The 19,953-nt window shown below is 42.1% G+C and overlaps 2 protein-coding genes across 4 annotated transcripts; one reads left to right on the forward strand and one right to left on the reverse strand.

Moving 5' to 3' along the window:
- The first annotated feature begins 286 nt into the window (after positions 1-286).
- On the forward strand, positions 287-2,826 carry tbx16 (T-box transcription factor 16). The gene is made up of 9 exons (XM_058070942.1): positions 287-430; positions 499-655; positions 721-823; positions 1,079-1,243; positions 1,318-1,464; positions 1,536-1,606; positions 1,670-1,755; positions 1,836-2,049; positions 2,118-2,826. Exons 1-9 carry the CDS (start codon positions 415-417, stop codon positions 2,539-2,541), a joined length of 1,383 nt encoding a protein of 460 aa, XP_057926925.1. The 5' UTR covers positions 287-414; the 3' UTR covers positions 2,542-2,826.
- Positions 2,827-7,360: 4,534 nt separating this feature from the next.
- klhl22 (kelch-like family member 22) lies at positions 7,361-14,702 on the reverse strand. 3 transcript variants are annotated; one of them, XM_058071683.1, is made up of 7 exons: positions 14,564-14,702; positions 12,467-12,632; positions 12,061-12,381; positions 11,561-11,970; positions 10,596-10,788; positions 10,276-10,509; positions 7,361-9,072 (listed from the first exon to the last, which is right to left on the reverse strand). In XM_058071683.1, exons 2-7 carry the CDS (start codon positions 12,626-12,628, stop codon positions 8,710-8,712), a joined length of 1,683 nt encoding a protein of 560 aa, XP_057927666.1. In that variant the 5' UTR covers positions 12,629-12,632; positions 14,564-14,702; the 3' UTR covers positions 7,361-8,709. The 3 variants fall into 3 exon arrangements, with proteins under 3 accessions (XP_057927666.1, XP_057927665.1, XP_057927664.1); XM_058071682.1 differs by lacking the exon at positions 14,564-14,702 and adding an exon at positions 13,125-13,829 and having other exon boundaries at positions 12,070-12,381; XM_058071681.1 differs by lacking the exon at positions 14,564-14,702 and adding an exon at positions 13,125-13,829.
- Between the last annotated feature and the right edge of the window lie 5,251 nt (positions 14,703-19,953).

Genomic DNA, 19,953 nt, shown 5'->3' on the forward strand with positions numbered 1-19,953 from the left:
CAACATTACACAAACACACTAAATGGCCATTTTTGTACGTGTGTGTGTGTGTGTGTGTGTGTGAACGATCTTTACACAGCCTCAGACGTGCATATTTGTTTAAAAGTCTCTTAGCAGTTAATAAAGATGCATTTCCTCGGTCCCTCTTCCTGTGGGGACGGTATCAAGGCTCTGTTAAGTTTCTTTGATTTCTGGCACCTCCAATCACAGCAGGGCCCTGACTCATCATTGTGCAGCTTCAAAGCCTGGGAATGGCCGTCTTGACCCCACCCACTGCAGGAGCCCCCTTAAAAGTCATGGTCGTCCCAATGCCAGGGACTGAAGGACCCTCACTTGGATTCTTTACACAAGAAGATCGGATATCACCACTTGGATTCCTTATTGGATTTTTTTATATGCTTTTGAATCATAAGCATGCAGTCCATCAGAGGTGAGTGTCGATCATTATGATCACTTTTATTTCTAAGACGTTGGAACTTAGCGGGATGCATCTTGTAGACTTGACGCCCAACTTCAGTGCCCCCCCGTCGTCCACCATGGCTCCCGGTGGTGATGCTTACCTCCAGGGTAACATCCGTTTGACTTTGGAGGACCCTAACCTGTGGAGGACGTTTCACGATATCGGAACAGAGATGATCATCACCAAACCTGGCAGGTGAGAAAACAGAATTAAAAAAAATTAATTCTTGCATGCTGACTTGATGGCTGTTTTTTTTCCAGGAGGATGTTTCCGCACTGCAAAGTGAATCTATCCGGTTTAATTCCATGTGCCAAGTACATTTTACTGGTGGACATGGTCCCAGAAGATGGCTTTAGATACAAGGTTAGTAAAGGTTGTTATTTGTGTTGCTCCCCCAGACAAGTTTGTCACCTCCTGCTCTGCTAATATTGAACATCAAAGGCTGCTATCTCTTCCTGTTTTTCTATCCCCCGCTGGGAGCCCACTGTACTTACCCCCCTATCTCAGTGGGTGGTCCAGCCGGCCGTCACTCTCACCTCTATCGTCCTCCTTGCAACTGTGGGAGAATCAGCTTCTCCATCTGTATGACAGATTAGCCATTCTGTCTCCTTCCTACAGTGGAATAAAGAGAAATGGGAAGTGGCGGGAAAAGCGGAGCCTCAGCCTCCGTGTAGAACTTACCTGCATCCCGACTCTCCCGCTCCGGGGAGCCACTGGATGAAGCAGTCCATCTCGTTCCTTAAGCTCAAGCTCACTAACAATACGCTCGACCAGCACGGCCATGTAAGACAGAAACATTCAAAATCAGCTGAAGGCAAAAAAATGGATGATTTAACCTCATTTTGTTCCATCTGCAGATTATTTTACACTCAATGCATCGCTACCACCCTCGCTTCCACATTGTTCAGGCCGATGACCTGTTCAGCGTCCGCTGGGGTGTTTTCCAGACCTTCACATTCCCGGAGACATCCTTCACAGCAGTCACCGCCTACCAGAACACAAAGGTCCGTATCTTGAGTCCAGCAAATACAAAGACGTGGAACTGATGTCCGAACTGACTTGTCTTCACCCACAGATCACCAAACTGAAGATCGATCACAACCCGTTCGCCAAAGGTTTCCGTGATGAAGGCACAACAAAGAAAAGGTAGCGAATGAAAGCGAGATGTTGTTAAAGGTGGGTTTTATTCACCCTGGTGATGCTCTTCAGGCGTGCAAGCAAGAACCCAAGCGGTCTGGAGAAGCCAGCAAAGATCTCAGAAATGAACAGAGACTCAGAAGAGGACACTCCATCAGGTTATCAACGCTCCCCGTTTTTCCTGGGAAATGTTCATATTTTGACACTTGAACTCAACTCAGAGCTTTTATCTTTTCAGAATTCTGCCGCTCCTCCTTTGAGGGTTACGAGGGAGATGAAGCGGAGCTCCAAAAGAGGAAGGATGCAGATGAGATCAAGGAGGAACGCTACTCGCCCTGGTCTGCAGAGCGAGAGCACAGCATGAGGAACGGATCTCCTCCTGCTGCTGATTCTCGGGACCTTTACAGTACAGAGCAGCTGGTTCCTGCTCCGGCATCGTACCAGCCTTACAGGTGACCAAAGGAACCAACGCAGTATCTTCTCATGGTCTCCCCAACACTGACACTCGTTTTCTTCTCAGGTTCCACGAGTATGGAAAGTCGCCTTCCCCGTCTTCCAGTGTCGGCAGCAGTACCAGTGGATCAGGGCGCAGCAATTTCGAATCCAGGGTCCCCGATGTCGCCACAGTCCCTGATCATGACTCGTCAAAACCCCGCACTCATGAGGTCACCGCTTCGCCCTGCGTCCCCCAGGATTACCCCGCGGTGCTCAACATGAGCATGGCCCCAACAGGCAAGCCGGGCGTGATCGGCCACCACATCTACAACCACTACAGCGCCGAGCAGCCCCTGGCTCAGTGGAGCAGCTCCGGTCCAGCCCAGTACCCGCCGCCTCCTCACCACCTCACCACCGACTACACCACGCAGGCCGTGCACCACGGCTACCACCACAGCAACGTGGCCGAGTGGAGCCAGTACCCACTCTTCTCCTATTCTTGCTGGTGAGGGCATCAGAGTGATGTCCTCCACGCTTCTTCTGCTCCTTCATGTTACCACAGTGTTGCTCTCTTCAAGCCGCTAGACACGGGGCGTGCCCCTTAAAGGGCCGCCATGAGAATACAACACCTGCTGATGGACTCGCTATAATGACTAAAGTGTGCAATGCCATACTGAGGAATTGTTTTATTGTTGAGTTGTCTATTTATTTTGTATTTCATTCCATCCTCAAGTGAATATATTATTTTTGTAAAAAAAAAACAAAACATAAAACCCAAGTGTGCAATTTATTTCTGTCTCCCATTTGTGATGTGATCTGAAAATAAAACGGAAAACTTATTGTTACTTGGTGTCCCTTCAATCCAGAAATGGATACATTTTTGATGCCACCTATACTCATTAAAGCCGCAGGTGGATGCTGGAGCCCATCCCAGCTGACTTTGGGTGTACGTTTTCTAATACACAAATGTTTATATATATACCTGGCAGCTCTAAACTCAATATATAATACATATAATAATATATTCACTATCTCTCAACTAACTGACTTTATCTCCAAGGCCTCTAACATGTAATGTCCCTCTCATGTACTCATTTCTGATCCTATCCATCCTGGTCACTCCCAATGAGAAGCTCTGCTACCTCCAGTTTTGCTTCCTTTTTTCTGCTTGTCTTTTCCTCAGTGGGATTGTCTGTATGCCAAACAACATGGCTGGTGTCACCACAGATAGTAAGAACTCTCATAATAATTTTTTTGTGCGTAATAACACAAAATTGACACCGGGTTTTGTCTTTAAATATACACACAGAGTAGTTACATTTTATACCCCCCCCCCTCCAAATTCAGTACCTCATAAAATATGAAAAGCAGAATTTTGTAATCTGAGTATTTAATTGCTTAATCTGAACTGAATTGATTAAGATTAGACTGCTACAAAATTTAAAAAAAATATCCAAAATGGCCACCAAATGCTTTTTAAATAAAATTGTCAGTAAAAAGGTATGGACTTATTGAAATGGATGAGATGGATGATGTCTCTCGTGAGTGTTCGAATCTTTGCTGGTCAACATCTGCTAGACGAGGATGACTGGGCCCATCCTTCAAATGCTGTTTATTTGTGTTACTCCATTGTTGCTCTAATGAGGGCCACTCTGTAGTATGGACGGGCCCAGCATGCATTAAAGACGCTGTGTAACTGCAAGCTCACCTGCTGAGGTTGAGCCACTTGCATCATAAAGCAAAGCACGACTCTCCTTCTTCATGTCAATGACTGTAAAAGGCGTGACAATGGGGGGGTGGGGAGGGGGGGTCGGAGCCTTTTCACAACTTGAAAACACAGGCTGAGCACTTTGCCTCCACTCTGGATGGATATGAGCTACTAATGACTGTTGTAAAGGAGGGGGCGGGTACGAGGGCAACCACCAGAAGCAAATCGGGCGTGGAAGTCGTTACCTCGGGGACTGCTGGAACCACAATGTCCTGCCTCTGTCTTGGACTTCTCCAGCTGTGCGGTGCAAACCGATTATTCCATCATTGCAGTTCAGGACAAAAGAAAAGTGTACACTATTTGAAAGGTCAACTCCATCTAGCACACCTTACTAAATGTCCCCACAACTACGCTCTCACTGGGAATGTGGAAAATGAACATTTGCTTATAAAGGTAGGGCCGCACGGCACCCCAGTGGTTAGCATGTTGGCCACACAGTCAGGAGATCTGGAAGAACTGGGTTTGATTCTCTGCTTAGGCATCTCTGCGTGGGTTTTCCCCAGGTACTCCGGTTTCCTCCCATATTCCAGGTGTGTTGTCTTATGTTGTATTTATATATGGTTAAATTGCTCACAAATGTTTTTATTGATTAAGTTATTTATTTGGTTGGCGGCATAAAAAAAATTATCCTGTGTTTTATTCTGGGCATATGATAAAAAGATAGATAGACTTCCTTTATTGTCATTGCACAATAATACAGCAGTGAAATTCCCATTGAAATGTTGTTGCCTCCCATATGATAATAAATAATAATAATAATAATGTGGAGAATAAATAGATGACATCAAATATGAATAACAATGTACAGCGTAAACAGTATATTGCACAAATAATTTAATTTTGAATAAATAATAAAAGGAAAAAGTATTTAATGATGCTGAGATATTTTGAAGTAAGAAGTATCGGCGGTACTGGCCTTGTATTTTTTCTTTGCAGTACTGCCCACCCCTAGTGTACACCAGCTCAAAGTAAAATAATAATAAGTGCAGTGGTGCCTTGGTTAACGTCATTAATCTTTTCCAGGATGTCAGACTCTAACCAAGACGGACTCTAACCAAAGCAAATTGTAAATCCAAGTAATTTGTTCCAGACACCCCAAAATTTACAATAATTACAATCTTTATACTTTTACATGAAAAAATTGATGCAAAAATGATGACAAACGACCAATGAATGGACAACTGAATATTTAAAATGAACACTTTCCATTGTTTGGTAATGGTAATGGTTTTATTTCATTTGAACATGCATCAGATTACAATTGAATGCATCACATAATCACATAATCAGTTCACAGTTCCACATGTCCAAAAGGAGTAGGAAGAAGCAAAGCTTATTAAATCCTACCCCTCCATCTGGTACTTTTACAATCAGTAACTGTTACATTTGTTCACTTCCTGCTTTCCATAATACAGTTTAAGTTTTTTTTTTTTTGTCACGTACCGAAGTACGAGGTGATATTCCCATACAATGACATAATGGGTACCATAGTAAGTGTCTGTTTGCGGTGTCTGTTTTGTTAATTTACTGTTAATTCAGTACATTCACTCTCTTTGGAATGCTGCTGTCATTTGCAACCTCTTTGGACTTTTAGTGGCTTATTGAGAGTTTCTTGCACTCACTGTAAAGAAATGCACAGGAGTCAGTCATCATTCCATTACATGTACTATATATGCCCCACAGGCAGCCGTAGCTAAGGGTGAAGTAACTAAGTATCACAAGATTTTGTCCTGAGGTGTGATCCTAAATGTCTGCATAAACAAACCAAGCACAGATACAACAATTTGTTATGCGGCATAGTATGTGAATGTAAGCCATAAGGCAAAATTTTAGCAAAAACGTGTTAACTGAGGCGAATGTTAACCGAGGTACCACAGGTAATTGCGGTTTTCCACTCAGGGCTCCGTATAGAAAAATGAAAGGATGTGGGGGCCACTTTAGTACGCTAAATATACTTTAGTACCACATGTGAATAACATTTGACAGAGTATGGGGAGTTTTTTAGTCAAACAGCACCCAAAACACTAAACAAGGCCTGTGTGTGAAATCTAAGCAAATCATTTTATGGTTCCTTTTTTAATATCATGTAGCCAATAGAAGGTGTGCACTAAGGAATTCAAAGAGTGAAAGAAAACAAGCTTTGGATGTCTTACTCTCCTACGCAATAAAAGAAGCAAAACTAAAGAAGCAAATACTTTTTTCCACAACTCCACTGGGTTTAATCTTATGTGTCTTCACCCTAAATGGTCATTTGGGCCTTTTTAATTGCTGTGAAAATGGTCAAAGAGCCGCACATCGACCAGCACTAAGACATTCATAAAGTCCACCATCCTGGTTAAGTGGGAGACGTGTGAGCTAAGTATTCCCTTGCTGGTACTACAGTGGAAAGGAAAGATTGACATATAGTGGATGTTAATCGGCAATGCTGGTGTCGCCAGACAAGTGGCACAATCATGTTAAAGAGAGTGTGGGGCGGGGCGGGGGGGGGGGGGGGGGCACTCAGGCCTTTTGGGGTGGGGTGACAAATGCAGAGGAAATACCCAGGAGAGGAACCCTTCATAAACTTGATGGAGTGTAGGAGCAAATGGAGAGGAACTAGAAGAGACAGTAAGGCAGTAAGCGCATCTATTACATTCAAGTACTCCCAAGTATTACTGCTATTTGTACTACTAGCCCTCTTAGGTCAGACAATTTTATAATCAAACAATTATATTGTTTGATTATTTGCTTGAAGAGAATGATATTTGAGTGATGGACAGTTTGCTTTACTAATGTCTACTTGTACATTGTTGGCTTATTTTTATGCATTGAGGTCCATTTTGGGTGTTTTGCATGAAGCATACATAGTATCCAGTCTCATGTTGATATGTGTATTATTCTGTGGCGGGGAAGTAGTCCGAACTTGTACGAGAGGTTGAGACACTAAGCTCGACCCACAGTTTGGGTTCTGGAACCAAACTCCTTGAGAGGGGCTGGACCTTGTTCTACTCTGGAGTTGCTGCAGGGGAGAGTCGGAGAGCTGGTGTGGGCTTCTTAACAGCCCCCCAGCTTGGTGCCTCCTTGTTGGAGTCATCCTGGGTGAACAAGAGGGTAATTTTCCTACACCTTCGGGTTGGGGAAAGGGTCCTGATCGTCCTTTGTGCGCACACGCCAACCAGCAGTTGACAGTACCCAGCCATCTTGGAGTCCATCAAAGGGATACTAGAGACCTATGGCCTTCAGGGGCCTCCCCGATCTGAACCAGTGCGGTATGATGTTGTTGGACCTCTGTGCGAACCACAGGATGGAAGGATGTCTATAAGTGCACTTTCCCATACATTTTGACCTTCACAAATAGTGTTAGTGCTCCCCGTTCGTCTTCACTCATGAACACATTATAATGGGACTGGCTGTGAATGTAGCTTTTCATTCCAACTCTGTACAGTAGATGGCATCATAACACTCCTCATACACACCTGGTCTACCAGAGAATAAGAAGACATAGCAGGATGTATCAGTGTGGCCAACGTAGTGACTCTGTTACTATATTTAGAGAATATATTTTAACTCCTCTATAATCATCATTAAACAAGACCTTTTTGGCATATTAATGTCTTTATTATCCTTTTCAACAGAAATACATTTCCATATCTTGGTTGATCGAGGAAAGCATATTAAATCATATCAGTTGATGCAACTTATTTGTATCCTTAAATACCTGAAAATACTCTTCATCATGCTCTTTGGATTATGTGCAGAGAGATAGATAAACGGCATCCATAACTGAGTGAAGAAACGCAAACGTGCCAGCAAACTCTTGACCAATATCTTGACCATAATGATCTAAAGCTCTTCTTCTATGGAAAATTAAACACATTAGACATAAAGTTTCACAAGTGCAGGACAACAAGGCACCCTGTTGACGATGCCTTCAGTGTATTTGTGGTACGGGCGTGAACCAGGAAGGGAAAGAAACAGGGTGAACAGCACCACAGTACATTAACTGTAATGCTTGAACCCTTTATGGCTAGAAACTACTGTACATTTGCCACCATGTTTTAGGGTGCATCTTCAGGAAGTAGTGACGTCGAAGTTAATATCATGTTTGATCAAGTGAAGACCGCCAACCGTCGACTATAACCAATGGCTTTCAAAAGGCTGGACTACTGTGTGATGATGAAGATCAAGCTAAATGGATAATTCGCCTCGAGACAAAAGTGACATCAAGAGTGACAACGTAAGAGAAAGCGAGAGACAGACAAATGATAAAAATGTGTGACTAAGGAATTATGAGGCTGTTCAATTGTGATGCTGAAGAATGACGTTAGTGGCTTTAGTTCCAGGAAGAGAGGAATGCTGATGAATGACCTTTATGGTGAGTTACAGTTTAGGAGGGTTGGAAAAAAAATGTTGATTTAATCAAAACTTAGTGGTAGGATCCTACTATTGACAGTGTCTGGATATGTCTACATATTGCATATTTCTTTTAACTGCATAAAGGGATATTCTGCACTGCAAGTATTCTGTGTTAAGTGCTTGTAGCAAAATACTCATTTGAAAATACAAACAGTACCATTCTGTACCCCATTCAAGTAAATTGACAAGCTAATACAAATGTCACCACATATTTTTCTCCTATTTTAGGCAGTTGAACTAATTTTGTTTTTTTCATATGGTTAGATACTGTAAGTATTGATGTCATCACGGTTCGGTTTGTACATTGGTTTAGAGAGAGAAGGGATGAGAGGGCTGCCTTATCACTTCCTCAAGATCTAATACTAGTTGAAACTGAACCAGCAGTACCTCTGATGGTTAGTACCCAAGCAGTACACTCCATTTTGCTTTTACAACAAAACTCTTGTAGTGTTTTCTAAAGGGGTTAGTGGGCAAAGACAATTTACATCCTTGTCTCCGGTGCTCATTGGGTTACTTAGAAGTCTTCATCTGTGCTATATCGATCTGAGCTCCGCTCTGAGCTATTAAAGTCTGTATCATCCGATGATACCTTCAGGTATTGCTCCCAGCTCCCGGCAAGTGCCATCACGGTTGGAGGCATGCAGACCACGCAGGCTGCCAGGCCCGAGACGCACTCCAACAATGGCGTGTCACTCTCCCAGTGATCTTTGTCAGTGTTGAACACATGAACATATTTCATCCGGACGCCTCTGTCATGAGAGCGTCCTCCCAGTACGTAGATGCGACTGTCCAGTACTGCTATGCCGGGTTCCCCATGTCCAGCCGGGAGTGGGCTCAGTAAAGACCAGGAGTTGTCTGAGGGCTCAAAGCAAGCCATCTGAAAAACACAACAAATCAATGAACGATGTATTTAATTTTCAGGAATGTATTAAACTGCATAATAATCAGGAGAAAATTCAAAATTCAAAATCCAAAAGTTAATTGCGGAACTGGAAGACGCCAAAGTACCTGTAGCCAAAGACATCAAGAAACGGGACGGATGTACTCCGGATCAAAATTTTAAGACCAGTTGAACAATTGCAATAATTTACATTTTGCAATGTTGGATCTTAACGAGGTTCTCAGTAGAACTTCAAAATACAAAAAGAAGAAGTCAGCAATTTATTGCTGACAACCAAACTGAAATAGGGTGTTAATCAGTTTAAATTTAAGAAGACTTTAAAAGCCAAAATGTTGGAAAAAATGTGGATTCAATGTCTTGTTCCTGAATTTGGTCTTCCTCTACTCCTCCTACCTGGCAGCTCTAAACGCAGCATCCTTCTACCAAAATATTCACTATCTCTCCTCTGGACATGTCTGAACCATCTCAGTCTGACCTCTCTGACTTTATCTCCAAGGCCTCTAACATGTAATGTCCCTCTGATGTACTCCTTCCTGATCCTATCCATCCTGGTCACTCCCAATGAGAACCTCAGCATCCTCATCTCTGCTACCTCCAGTGGTAATGTTTGCTCAGACATGTAAACGGGTTATTGTGAATGTTTCAGAAGCTGGAATATTGGCCTTAAATGGAAAATCGAGTGCATGTAGTGATTGACCCATAAAAAGAAAACATCTTCAAAAGGCCTGGAATTTGAACTCGAGCACCACTGAAAGGTGGAAGAAAGTTTTATTCTCGAATGAGAACAAAATGTAACCTTAATGGCCCTGATAGCTTCAAAAGTGGCATGACAAGGAGAGCCCATCTGAGATATTTTCCACATGGCACAGTGCAATGGCCGCCATCATGATCTGGGATACCTTCTGCTTCAATGAAACAATGAAGCTTCAGGTTTTGAAGAGGCGTCAAACTGATGGCTGATGCGAGGGGCATCCCTCATGACTGAATGCCCTCGTCTGTGTGGTAATGACTGTACACAATGCCCTCCTTCCAGAGCAATAGCGTCAAATTCTTGCAAATTTTCATTAAAATTGTGATCAGGAGTATATTGAAGTTTACATCATCTCTACAACCAGGTCAATGGAAAGGCACAACACAAAGAATAATGCCGTAGAAAAAGATGATGGGATGATGTTCTACCTTCACCACATCTCGCCGGTAACCGTGCTCGTCATTGCTTCCTCCAATGACATAAAGGCGTCCATTCACAGCAGCCATGCCATGCCACGCCCGACCAACTGGTCCATCTGCACATGCTGTCCACTGGTTGTCCGCTGGGTCAAAACATTGGGTCTCTTGTAGGTACGCCCTCCCTCTTCGTCCACATGTGATATAAATTTTGCCATCTAGCACAGCTCCAGCGTGGGCATAAACCTAGATAGAATATTAAAGGACTGGTGACTGTGACGCGCCATCATGTGCACAGAGAGAGTATTGCGGTGCTTAAAGTTTCGTCGTACCTTTCTGGTGAGGGGGGACACCAACTCCCATTTGTTAGTATGTATGTCGTAGCGCTCCACTGTGCACAACTCATTGCTGTAGTCTCGACCTCCGATGGCGTAAATATGGTCACCCACCACGCACACGCAATGGTCGGCATGCTGGTAATGCAAAGGCTGGATGGAGCACCAAGTGTTGTGACGAGGGTCGTACCTATAGAACGGTGACAGGAGTAAACAGATCATGACTTCACAACTAAAGCTAACTCGAGAAAATACAGTCAAAATACAGTATTTGTATACACCTGTCTTGTTTATACAAATGTATAGCGCTTTGACACTGTTCAGTATTTTGCCCAGGGATACTTTGACCTAATCATGGGAGGACGGTGAATCGAACCCGTAGCCTTCACATTGCCTTTCATGGCAGAGGGTATGGGTTTGATTCCCAGCCGGGTTTGTTGGAAAGCATAAAAACTAAGCCAAAACCTCTCATGTGAGTGCCTCTCATGGGGAATTGGTGTCAAGTCAGGGGTACACAAAATATGGTTTGAGACCCCCGATGCAAAACAATTATATGGACCTCCATTAGATGGAAGAAGGTACATAATTAAGGTGTGCATCCACTTGTTGCCATTTGTATTAGCGCTGCTGTAATCAAACTGAGATCCCTGCGAAGCGAACTGAGAACAGCACCGAAGGAAGACTGGAGAAGACTGAGGGATATTTTGGGGTTGTTAGCTTAACATGTGAAAACAATGTGCACTGTAAGTAAAACACTCCCATGTTGACTGTTGACAGAAAGTTGGCACTCTTTAAAATAAACTTGAAATGCACACTTTCTGTTGGTTGACTTTTTTTATCCTTGAAGAGACTGGAGTCTTTTTTCCCCCCAAAACGACTAAAGCATCATAAAGAAGTTTGGTTTGTTTTAAGAAAAAGTACTATTTGTAGCATGATGGTTTTGCCGTGTCAAGGGTCCTCACCGCCAGCAGCAAGTCTCTGCACGGAATCCACTGTTGTTCCTGTCTCCACCAATAAGATAGATAAAGTTATTAAGCACAGCAATCCCCTGGTTGGACATCCTGGGGCAGTTCACTGCTTTCAGAATTCTCCACTCCTTCCAGCTCGGGTGGAACACTTGGAACATGTGCTCATTGTCCAAATAAGAAGGTTGGCGGAACATCCCACCGAAGCCTAAGATGCAGTCGAAGGTGGAGCGAGGCTGGGTCAGAGGACTTTGTAGGGCCGGCTGCCACATCTCTTGCTTGTGGTACTGCAGAGCGGCGGACACAGTCTCCTTGAGAGGACACTGCTCCAGTCTACTGTGCAACTTCTGCAATACTTGTTTGTCCATCAAGCAGAAACGCACAGCATCAAGCATCTTGAGACTGTCCTGTGGTTTAGTGAGATTAGAAACAGTTAGACACAAGATAAAACAAAGCAAACACTGAATGCGTATGCGACAAAGAAGCGTAGAACACACCTGACTGACCTTCAAGTACACCTGGTCGTTCTCCACCTGCTCGGGACTGTAGTGGTAGTGAAGGGCAGCCTCATACACTTCATTCTCACTTTTCACCTCAAGCTCATCACTGCTCAGGACTCTGAATATTTCTTCCGGAGGGAGCTGTCGGTAAACATCAGTGAGGGACAGAGCCTGGAGGTTCTTCAAGATGTGGGAGTGCATCGCTGCTTTGAGCTGCTGTAGTCCGTACACATCAGCAAGGTGATGCATCTGTAAAATGTTGCTCTCATCCACCCAGGAGGAAAGGAACTCACAACAGAAGCCAATGACGTTCTCAAGCTTTAAAAAACACACAAAACACAAAGATGGAGTCAAATGCTCGTTTGTTAGCCACACATGAAGACATACTGTAGGTCAACCCTACCTGTACCAATGTGGCAGCCATAAGGACGTCTTGAACACAATCCAGGTCCAATTCAATCTTTGATGTGTATATATAGTCCAGTAATTTTTTCATGCCCAAATAGGACACTCCATGAATCGGGATCTCCTTTTGCTGTGCCTCCCGAAGGCCTCCAGTAAACATCCCTCTGAGAGGAACATTGACATTTTTGAACTGATGAAACATCAATCGTACTTGACAAATGAATCATGATAGTTAATGTCATTGCAAAATAATGCATCATTATTATAAATTCATATATAGTCTATACATATGTGATCTTAAATTAGTGGCTTGGTTGCCACAATAGAGACAGACTAGTCCAAACAACAATGAAACCAATTCTGTCATACTAATATCCATGTATGACAGGAGACGCTACAGACATATTGTATTTGGAACAGTAAATGTATTTAGTTTGTAATTACAAATCGTGTCTTTAGGTCATGGTCATGTTTTGTATTCGCTGGAACTCAAGTTTAGACATTATGAATCATACTGCATGCCTGGGTATGTTTACTGTGACGCCACACTTCCTTGAAGTGGTTCTACTTTCTTTTTGACACAACAGGCACAGTGGTTCTACTTTCTTTTTGACACAACAGCCACTTATCTGCATAAAATGGGTCGCTTTTTTTACCTGAAGTAATCACAAGAGGCAGCGAGAAGCACACGGTGGCCATGAAGTGCTCGACCTTCTACCAGCAGCACCACGTCAAAAAGAATGCCAGCTTGACGGAGAGCCAGTAAGCTGTCCAGTAGGCTCTGGAAATGGGACGAACAACCGTACGTACGTCGGCCAAGACGAGCTGAAGAGTCAGCCGATTCGCCCATGAGAGTTAACTGTCCATTGTCGGCCATCACAGGACACTGTTGTTCAGGCTTCATTACTCTTCGCTGGTTAGCACTGGCATGATAAAGGCTACTTTCACTTCAGAGCATTGTAACTACGTCCTACGTACCCAGAAAAAATACAAACAGGAAGAGGCGGAGGAGGAGGGTAGGTTACTGTCAAACAATGGCGGTTACAGTTAGGCCACTACAAAAACTTACCACCGAAAACAAACTACGTTAGTACACATTTAACATGCTAGCTGCCTCGAGCTGCTAAACTGCGATCTGACGGCAATAATAAACTGATTGAACGCTGCTAGCAAGCTAAAGTGGACAATTTCATCGCCGGAGCACAAAATATACGTTTGTCAGACAAACAGCGAGACTAATTACCACACCAAAGAGGTCTGGATATTTTTGCGATGTTTGATTCACTTTGATAGAACGATCTGATTTTTGACATGAGCAGATCGTTGGTCGTCCCTGTCAGTCTAACCATATGACCCTATCAGCCCGCCCAGTTCTTTCCGAGAGCCAATCAGAATCGTCAAACAGGAGGATTGGTTTACGCAGTTGTTATTGCTGTATTTGTCTTTAACACTAGATGGTGCTATTGCCATCTGAAAAATCATTGACCACTTGCTTGGGCAAGCAACACTTCTCTAAGGTATTATTTTGGAAAACGACCCAAGCAATAATCAGAAACTTGGCTCTATATATATCTACATATATCTATATGTATTTGATCAGGTCTGTATATATGTATATGGGTTTACTGTGTTACTCCGGTTTCCTCCTACATTCCAAAAACATCGAACATTTAAAAATGGTTTGTCATTTTCTAATTTGATTCTGTATGTTTACCCAGCACGGATAATAAAAAAAATAAAAAAAACTATAATACATAAATGCAACCACCAATTTATTTTGATAGGCGAAAAGCAGTTGTTTAGGTGTTTCATTTCAATTTGTGTTATAATTGTTCACCTATTTTTCTTATCAAAACTAATTTTCCACTACAGAACACGTTAATTTAATTTACAAGGCAGGTAATGCTTGTAAAAATATATATTTTTTAGTCTGAGTAATGGGAATTAATGTCTCTCAGATTTCTTTCTGTTTGTGTCTGTTTTCATAAATTATGGCTCTTCCCCTCCTACCGCTGTCTCGGAGCGCATGCTGTCACTGGCAGGTAAGATGCACCTCGATTAGCTTTTTTTTAAAAAAAAATTAAAATATAATTACCATATGAAAGCTGTTTCAAAGGCTGCTGCTCAAAAGTGCCGTAGCTTTTGCGACATTTGTAAACGTTGCACGACCAAACCTCCTCTTCTCCCCCGAGCGTGTGGCAGGCTCGTGCAGCACATTGTGGCCTATTGGTGCTGCATTCAGGTGTGCTTTGGAACAGAGCATGGTCTCCCTCTACTGGTGACATTAGGCAAGTACTGGTTTAGTTTTAGCTATTTTAATACAGGTTGCCAAGTATGGTCACTTTGATTCACTTTTTGCTTTGTATTACTTTGCATGTTTATCTTTCCATACATTTTCTATACCGCTTTATCCACACTATTGTCACAGGTATGCTGGAGCCTATCCCAGCTGTCTTCGGGCAGTTCAGGGTACACAGGGTCGCCAGCCAATCATGGCACATACATTAATCATCCACACTCATATTCATACCTATGGACAATTTGGAGTCGCCAGTTAACCTAGCATGTTTTTGGAATGTAGGAGGAAATGTGTGGAGTACCTGGAGAAAAAACATGCTAGGTCTCCTAGCTGTGTGGCCTTCACGCTAACCACTCGGCTACCATGCGGCCTGCATGTTTGTGTGATTTTGTGTCCCAATTTGCATTGTTGCCTGTGTGACAGTTTGTTTTGTTTCACTTTGTAAGCACTAGTTCCTGGTTTCATGCTCTTATTTTGTACTATTTCCTGTGTCGGTGTGTCCTGTTTTCTGAAGTGCTTATGTTCTCTGTTACACACACCTGCTAGTAATTGCTGATTGTTGTATTTAGTTCAGCCAGGTGCTGCTTCCTTTGTTGGTGCATTGAGCCTTTGACGTGCTGTATACCAGTAATTCGCCTAGTCTACTCTTGTCATCATAAATTACATTTTTACCTGCACTCGGCCCTCATCTATGCATCCCGGGGTCGCAACCTAACGCTCGCAAGCCGCACCGTGAACATTTTGTGTGATTACTTTGGTGTATTAACTCTCTAGTCATTGTATTCCATTGCTGAAGTGTATTTTATTCTCTATAGGCCTGTAGTGTTTTGCTATTGTTATAAATTAAAGTCAATGTATTTGTTTATACAGCCTCAGTCTCTATGGTGTCCACACTTGATGCAGCCTTAAATTAAGTTTGTCAGCATTCTGGGGGCCCTTTCACCCCCAGTGGCATGTTTTGCTCAGTTTGAATTATAAAGCATGTGTACTGTTTCTTCTGTACTTTTTTTTTTATTTTACCTTATCTTTATTTTTGTATCTAACCTTTATCTTGGTATTATGTATGGTACTATCAAAGGCCTCCCATTTGTATTTTTATTTTGCATCTTTTTTTTTATTGTTGTAGTAGTTCATAAGCTGTCTGGCGTGGCATCACGCTTCATTCCCAATTTCCTTGTGACTGACTGGCAACCAGCTGGGAATGACTCCTTGCTCCGCCATGACCATTAACCTCAAGTGCATGTTATATAAATAAAGTTATGTAAAAGTATTCATATTTGCTCAAAAATATATATATGTCTTGGTCCTATGTATTTATTATGCTAATTATTCAGCCCTATGTATTGAGTTGTGGACTCCTATAGAACAGCTACACACAATAACCAGCACAGAAAGCTTTCTAGTTCTTCCAGAATCTACACCTATTCAGCTGTATTTCTTTGGATTTCGGGGTTCCTGCGAAAACTGTCTGTTTTAAAGTATTGCACCCACAGCCCGCGTCCAGGCACACCCACTCTGCTGTGGTTGGTCATACTGCATAGGAACGAGTGCACAGAAACACTCCCAGTTTGTGCCGCTAACTGTTGCTGATAATAAACATTCAATATTCATTTTAGCACTTCCAGTGTGTAAAAAACTTGGGTAGAGCTATTAGCAACCCTGCTCCTCTATGCTATAATGCTACATAGATAAGCTTTTGCTCCATGACTTGCACAAAATAAACACAGTGAGGACACTGATAAACTACTGCTTACTACTGCTTACTTACTGCTTGCCCTTATGACTCTTAGGACCCTTATGATGGGGGACGGCGGGGGAAGCAGAGCTTGAGGGAGGACAGAAAGTTTATATATGAGGAGGTCTGTCCCTCTGTGATGTCACAAAGGAACAGTTTTACCACGCCTTTTCAAACTGAGCGTTTTGAGTCATCCCAAACTTCTTTCAGGGCTCACTTCCAAATGGGCCAAACCGCATTATCTGAAACTTCATTTAACACGATAATACAACATTGTCACTACATTTATAGGTCAGAAAAGTGGAAAAATAGTAGGTCCCATTTAACTGAAAAACATTAGTGCTCTTACTGTTTATTTGTATATGAAGTCCAGGTACTTTGTCCTTCATTAGGAAAAGTTGTGATACTTTGTTGTAAAAGTCTGATCACCATTTGGTAAGTTTGGACATATAATCCTCCATCTTGGCAGTGAAAGAGCATAAAAATGTATTGAATGCATTTTTTTAAATATTTCTTTTTTATTCTGAGGCCTTGCCTCACCTGCTTCTCCTGACTGCGCGTCACTGCCCACATTCCATTAGCGGTAAATCACAGTTTCCAAAGCTCAAGGTTTTTGTGGTCATTTTAGCATACCACAGTTAAAATGCATTATGTATAATTCTCATTTATATTAGTGTCTTTAGTGTCTCTTGTTTGGATGATGACCATGACGGTTATAATGTTTACCAGGATACACTTGGATGGCTGTATAGAGCTCCTGTAAAGGAATAAACACTGTAACAACTAATTAGTTGGGGACAACAAATCTCCAATGGTGCCATCTACAGCATTCTGCTTCAATTGTATCCCAGATGGTTTCCATGCCAACTACCTCTCATTATAATCATGTGGCCCAAGAGACTTTGACAACATGCATATATGCATGTTCTTTCTTGATTTTACACATTCTAGTGACACGGTTAGAAGCCTATATTTCCAGTTCTTCATTTTTCGGAAGTAATGGGAGCACACTGGAATCTGTTGTGTTCACTGAGTTAGGTATTTCTCCCCCCTCAACTGTGATTTGCGGGTGTAATTTTGCTGTGGCTGTGTTGTGTTTCGGACAACGGCAATCCATTTTCTTTCATGTTGCACAACGTCCATCTCTGCTGTTTGATGAGGGCTGTTAGATGGTCGCTCTTGGGTGATTATATTTAATCCTCCTCCAATGATAAACAGTGGGAGTCACATAGAGTACTGCTTTCAAGAGATTTCCTGGTTCTTCTCAAATCATTTTGTTGTAAATTTTCACCTGAACACTGAACGACAACAGTGGATCAGGTTGGTGAAAACTTTAATGACATATCGGATATTTGCAACGATAAGAAGTTTAAAGGTCCCACATGTTGTAACCAACATGTTATATTATAATATATTTTAAAAGTTGAAAAGTACAAACGTATACAATGATAATCTGACAAAATGCAACGCTGACATCACACCACTTAAGGCAGAAGGTGGGGAGCCAACTGCAAAATCAAATCAAAAGTATCTGTTGTCACACAATCAGGCATAGCCAATTTCAAACTCAACTCCTTGAAGGAAAAAGAGAGGGAAAGAGGAAAGAAGGAAGGAGACCAAGACGCAAATGGATTGATAACATCACTGCATGGACCAATAAATGCTATCAGAACTTTAAATTAGCAGCTAAAAACCGGTGCTTCTGGCAAATAACGACCTTCAACCTTCAGTGAGAAGATGGAACTAAATGATGATGAAGAAGCATATTTAATTTATTATCCAAATAACTTACAAATTGTGGGATTAGGTGGAAAAATTGTTACATTCCAGTATTTATCCTCAATGTTATTTGTCTTTTTTAATGTTACCACTTATTTATTATTAACAACTCACATATTTACACCGTGCAAGGTTTATAGGCTCATTATTTCACTTCCTATTTGCTTGTTTATATTTTTTAACACCATGTTTAACAAGTTACATTGAAGAACATCACATGCCTACACCTGCACAATTCAACATGTCCAAAAAAGGTGTAGGAAGAAGCTGAGCTCATTTAATCCGACCATGTTTAACATTTATACACAAATATATGTCTTGGTCCTAAGTATTTATTATGCAAATTTTTCAGCCCTTTGTATCAAGTTGTGGACTCCTATAGAACAGCTACACACGATAACCAGCACAGAAAGCTTTCTAGTTATTCCAGAATCTGCACCTATTCAACTGTATTTCTTTGGATTTCAGAGTTCCTGCAAAAACTGTCTGTTTTAAAGTATTCCTCCCACGGGCCGTGTCCATGCACACCCACTCTGCTGTGGTTGGTCACACTGCCGAGTGCATAGAAACACTCCCAGTTTGTGCCGCTAACTGTTGCTGATAATAAACTGCAATTTTCTTTACATATAAAGATTTCTGGGTTGTGCTGCCAACTTTACTCTAGCAGTTGATGATCAAACATTTTTTTAATATTTTTAAAATGTCGGCTTTTAATATATAGAGCAGGGGTGCTCATTAAGTCGATAGCGATCTACCGGTCGATCGCGTAGGTGGTACTGGTCGATCGCGGCGTGACATAAAAAAAATATCATCCTAGCATCAATGCCGTCGCTTGATTGATATACAGGGCAGCCATTCAGATGACAACTGAATGTTGCCCTTCGGGCGACCAATCAAATCAAACAACGTCTCTAAGTGCAGCAGAACTTACGATGTCAGCCTATCATCCATCCCCGTTACTTGATTGACATACAGGACAACCAGTCAGATGACAACTGAATTTTGACCTTTAGGTCACCGCTCATGCGTAAACAACGATGCAAAGTGCTAAGCTAGTCGGCGAATTGCGAGATTTTAAGCCCTCGCTAAAGTTTATGGTCACTAAAATGAGTGAAGTAGCTGGACCAAGTAAAAAGGCAAAAACATATCACTTCCATACGGAATGGGAGGTGGACTTTTTTTTTCACAATGTCTTTTTCGAAGTGCGTTTGCCTGGCTAACCTGGCTATCAGCAGCTACTGTCCGGACTATGCATCCCTGGCTGATTCAATTCAGTGCAAGTCATCAAAGTAAACTCTGGTAATTACAAAAAATGTTAATAGTTAATTATGTGTGTTTTGCAATATTGGCTCATTTGGTTATGTAAGGTACATCAACATACATTGTACGTACAAATAATAATAATATATGTTTTGCATTTTTGTAGTGGGTAGATCATTTTGACTCGGTCATTTTAAAAGTAGCTCGCATGCTGAAAAAGTGTGAGCACCCCTGATATAGAGCCATATGTGTCGGATATTGAATCCGATCAGGAAGTTTCTCAAGAAAAGAGGTTACTTCAAGACATCTCTCAATGGTAAGTAGCTTTAGCATTTTAGCACTTCCAGTGTGTAAAAAAACTTGGGTAGAGCTATTAGCAACCCTGAGCTGAGCTCATTTAATCCGACCACGT

This window comes from Doryrhamphus excisus, chromosome 4 (genome assembly GCF_030265055.1).
Source record: "Doryrhamphus excisus isolate RoL2022-K1 chromosome 4, RoL_Dexc_1.0, whole genome shotgun sequence".
Taxonomy (NCBI): Eukaryota; Metazoa; Chordata; class Actinopteri; order Syngnathiformes; family Syngnathidae; genus Doryrhamphus; species Doryrhamphus excisus.